This window comes from Aplysia californica, unplaced genomic scaffold (assembly GCF_000002075.1).
Source record: "Aplysia californica isolate F4 #8 unplaced genomic scaffold, AplCal3.0 scaffold00778, whole genome shotgun sequence".
NCBI classification, from domain to species: domain Eukaryota; kingdom Metazoa; phylum Mollusca; class Gastropoda; order Aplysiida; family Aplysiidae; genus Aplysia; species Aplysia californica.
The window spans coordinates 119,837-124,575 of NW_004798048.1; the positions used below are offsets into that span (position 1 = coordinate 119,837).

Here is a 4,739-nt window from a genome sequence, read left to right on the forward strand (position 1 = left end):
TATATATATATATATATGTGTGTGTATGTGTGTATGTTTGTTTGTCTGTCTGTCTGTCTTTTAGTCTGTGTGTTTGTCTGTCTGTCTGTCTGTCTCATTCCTTCATTCATAAATTCATTCTTTCATTCATTCATTCTTTCATTCATTCTTTAATTCATTCTTTCATTCATTCACACCACGTTAAATGTCTGTGCACAACACTCACTGGTGCCTACTGTCTCTTCTTTTCCCCTCTACATGAAAGTGCAAATTTGTTTAATAAGACACGAAGGTCGGCGGTTCGCTTCAGAAGTCAAAAGCAAATTGACAATGTCTCCAGTTACCCAGGGTGTGTGCAGGAATATCACTCCTAAAAAGAGCGGACGGTGTTAAAAGAAATTTTGGGAAGTGTCTGAAAACTAGGGAAATGTTGAAAAAAGGCGCAACCTCAGCTTAGGTAATGTCAACCGAGCAGACAAGTGCGGTTACGTGATTTAAAAATCTAGTTTCTATGATTAAGAAAGCCTTGCTGTGTATAGATAATGATTTATGTTATAAATGTTTAAGAATAATGTGCGTGTGTAGGAGGAAGGAACTTTGTATTGTGTTGTGGGGGAGGGAGGGGGGTTGTGTGTGTGTGTGTGTGTGTGTGTGTGTGTGTGTGTGTGTGTGTGTGTGTGTGTGTGACATTAACTCACCGTGGCAAAGGGTTGTCTGCGTGTGGCTGTAGCGTGCAGCTGTTGACCTGTAGGACTAGCATGTCGTGGAGCAGGGTGGAGCTGCCCACGTGACTCTCTACCGGCTCTCCGGGGCTCTCTGACGGCTCTCCATGGCTCTCCCGCTCACCAGAACCTGACCCCGCTGAGACTTCCTGCTGTGTGGCACCGCGGTGTGGGGCCACAGATGGCGATGTGGCACCGTCCGTCATTTGTTGGGCGGGTGCTGTGTCGGTGGCAGACATACTAGCCTGCGATGAGACGCCCGCGACCTCAGCAGTCGAAACAGAAAGGTCTTCACCGGTAGAGTCAGGACTCCTCTTGTTCTTCGAGTTCAAATTCAGGCCACTTTTTCCAATTTGTGGTGAAGAGGATGTTTCGTCGCTGCTGCGAGTGGGGACAAATATTCTCACCAGTCCTACGTCGGCGTACAGAAGTGGCCAGTTGTGCACGCTCATACTCTCTAACCAAGCCTGCCCCTGGTCCAACGACCCCTGAGCCTGACCCCGAGGTTTGGCCGCCGGAGCTATCCCAGCATGCTGTCCGTCCGAGCGACCTACTTTCTCACCCCTCTGCCCCGCACCCTTCGTCAAACCCAACACAACGTCCATCACCTCAGACTTGAGGACAAAGTCGAACGGTTCCGTCTTGACGCAGATCTCCGAGAGGTACTCGTGGAAGTAAAGATCCTCCCCCGCGCGACCCGACTTTCCGTCAGACTCCCCCTCGAGGGGTCCCGTCTCGTCCACGCTCGGCAGCTCCACGTTGGACCTGCGCAGCCTCTTCTTTACATTCTTGCACAGGGCACGCGTGAAGGTCACGGACAACACACCGTGCTTCTTCTCCTTGGCCGACGCGTCGTGCGCAGGTGCGAATGACACGGGCGTGTTGTCTCCCAGCCACGGTTTGTTGGAGGCCACCAAAAGATGTCGCGGGAACCGCCGGGAACTGGACACAACCGCACCGTCCGCGCTCGACCATGTCCAGCCGCCATCCTCTCTGAAACATGGACGGTACAGGGGAGGAGAGGAGGGGGGTTAGGAAAGTGAGGCCCACAGACACAATGACTTACTTCTCACCACTGACACAAAGACTTACTTCTCATAGTCGGCAAATGGAGCACTGACACAACGACTTCTTCTCACCACAGACACAAAGACTTACTTCTCACCACAGACACAAAGACTTACTTCTCACCACAGACACAAAGACTTACTTCTCAGTCGCCAAATGGAGCGTAAAAACAGAGATAATGCTGAATATCAACACACGGCACAAATTTGAAGATTTTTTCAAGTTCAGATTGATAAGCGAGTTACAGTGCTCTCCACTACATGAGGTTATATGAGCCTGTGTAAATTTTCAATTGATGCTGTTTTCTTCTTAAGTTTAACACGTCTTTTATCATTTCATACTTGTAAATTGCACACACTCACCCTACAAACTAGAGGTACCTATCCATGTCTACAGGACTACCATTCGAGAAAGTATTTCCTTGAGCAAGATGCAATAACTCTATTTCAAAAGTGGCTGAACGGGCCGTGAGACCATTTAGGACAAGACAGTTGTCACTCATTCATATTCTTCAGCAAAACACAATTTTTAAAAATTAAAAAATGTTGGGGGGTTTTCTGGGGCATGGATTAAAATGTACATGATTCTCCACCCCCGTCAATATAGTACAGATCATGTAGGCAGTGGGCTAGTGAGCCAGCTAAAGCTGGAAATCTTAACACTGAAAATGTTGACTTGTTTCCAAGGAGCATTTTCAGCATTAAGATCTCAAGCTACAAACATGTATCCCCCACCAAACATTTAGAAAAAAGAATGAAGTTTTGATATACATATACATGGGGATACACTTTTGGGACAGGTATGTTTAGTTTTAGTAAGAGTTTTACGGCGTTCACAACTGCATAAGGTCATATGAGCGCCAGAAGATTAGAGGTGTTACAAGAGAGTAACAAACATAAAAAAGAAGAAGGGGAGATAAGGACGATAGAAGTTTGATAGGAAAGAAGAAGCAAACCACACCAGAGCACCCGCCAACCACCCACCCAATCAGGACAAGTATGCAGATCACTTTTCTGACAAGTAAGGAAAACAATCAAAGAAAAGAACAAACCAAAAAAAACAAAAAAACAGCGAAACAAAAACAACCCTTTCCCCAGTAAAGCACCATCCAGTCAGTGGACATGCCGCCCACATCTAAGAGGCTACAATGTTCACCTGCGCTGTGAGTGCTGCAGGCCCACAGCTCCGAGGGTGAGTTTGGCCTTGCTGTACACCGTCTGGGAGTCCAGGCTCAGGTCCACGTGATCCAAGGTCAGACGAACACCACTCTCTGTACAACACACAAATAGACACACAGAGAGGAACATATGGTGAGCAAAGTTTGTCTATGTTTGGTGTGTCACATACACACAAATAGACATGTTTTAGTAGAGGCTTAACGGCACTCGCAACTGCAAAAGGTCATATGAACGCCAAGGGGTGGATGTCAACAGAGAAGTCCTTACAGGGAATCAGGCTTACTCTGCTCACCTCTCTAGTTTCAACAGCACAAAGTCTGCTTCGATTATCAAGGCATTCCAGAAATAGAAGTTCACAAAAGAGTGACAATCATACAAAAGAAGAAGAGGGAAAATGAAGATAGTAAGGATGAGGAAGGAAAAAGCAGCAGTTCCCCGCATGCAGTTCAGGCACAGTTATCAGCATGACATCAATGAATCAGCCCATTTACAATTCTACTGTGCATAAGAACATGTTCATGTCCCCCTTTGGGAATGACCAAAAGACACTTCAGTCAGTAACACCGCTCTCTGCACAACACACAAATAGACACACGAGGGGAACATGTATGGTGAGCAAAGTTTGTTTATGAATGGTGAGTTAAACACACAAATAGACACACGAGGGAAACATGTATGGTGAGCAAAGTTTGTTTATGAATGGTGAGTTAAACACACAAATAGACACAATCATTACATTTAAGATTTTCAAAGGCCAGAACTCTATTCTCTATACAACACCCAAATTGTAACATGCAAATTTTTTTAAGTCCCAAAGAGACATATATGTAAAAAATGAAGGAGTCATAAACATAACACACAAACACACACAAATCTCTCATTTCAAATTTTCCAAAAGCCACAAACTTGAACAAAGTGGTGACAATACAAAAGAAAGAAAAAGGAAGGTATGGAGGGAGGTATTTTTTACGCCCGCATCAACACAATTTAGACCATTTTGGAAACAAGCTTCCTATCCTGACTGTCACGGCTGAAAATGATACAACACCCCAAAAGAAAGACGGAGATACTTGATTTAAAAATGTTCCCCACTAAGGCAGAGATGCCAACCAAACAAAACCAAAATGAGTATTGGGAAATATGAAAATGTGTATTTTCAGGGGAAAATGTGTTTTCTCCACGACCGACCGACCAACTAGTAAAATGTTCAGGTTGTCCAGCAATATTTCCTGAAAAAAATTTACTAGCTCACCAGCTCGAAAAAGGGAGCACACACGCGTACAATATACATGTATTCAGTAAACAACATGTCAGTGTTCAGTGTCGTACTGGGGTCTTGTTTGACTTAAGTATTTCAGTCTGTTATAATATTTTCCACTAATTATTATTATAAAAAATTAATCGTGTTTTGAGCATTCGGAAGAGCCTAGAACAAGAATTTCGACTATCAAGAATGGGTGTCATGATTCATATTATGAATCGACAGACTCAAATTATTGCTCAAACTCAGAGAAGAGCAATAACTTGAACGGCTCAAGTAGACCCATGCACTGTGAGAGTTGTAACAACTGCGGTAGGGCAAGATGCAGTGACACTGAAAATCTGTCCGTCTTGAACAGAAAGCTACAACATACACTGTAGGTATAATTTACTATCACCCATCCAATGACACGCGAACATTTTATTTCAATTACATGTACATAGACTTGCAAAGTATGAAGGGTCCCGATTCCGCACACGGCCTGCACCAATGCGCGCTTTGCAGGGAGCTCTAATCAAAATTCTGAAATTT

General features: G+C 44.4%; 1 protein-coding gene across 1 annotated transcript in view; it reads right to left on the reverse strand.

Annotated features, from left to right (window-relative positions):
* The window catches only part of LOC101853736 (vacuolar protein sorting-associated protein 13B), a gene marked incomplete in the record, with an annotated part of 129,782 nt that overhangs the window by 84,348 nt on the left and 40,695 nt on the right, over window positions 1-4,739 (reverse strand). Inside the window, 2 exon segments of the mRNA XM_035972650.1 lie at window positions 678-1,694; window positions 2,925-3,039. Coding sequence (XP_035828543.1) covers window positions 678-1,694; window positions 2,925-3,039 — 1,132 coding nt within the window.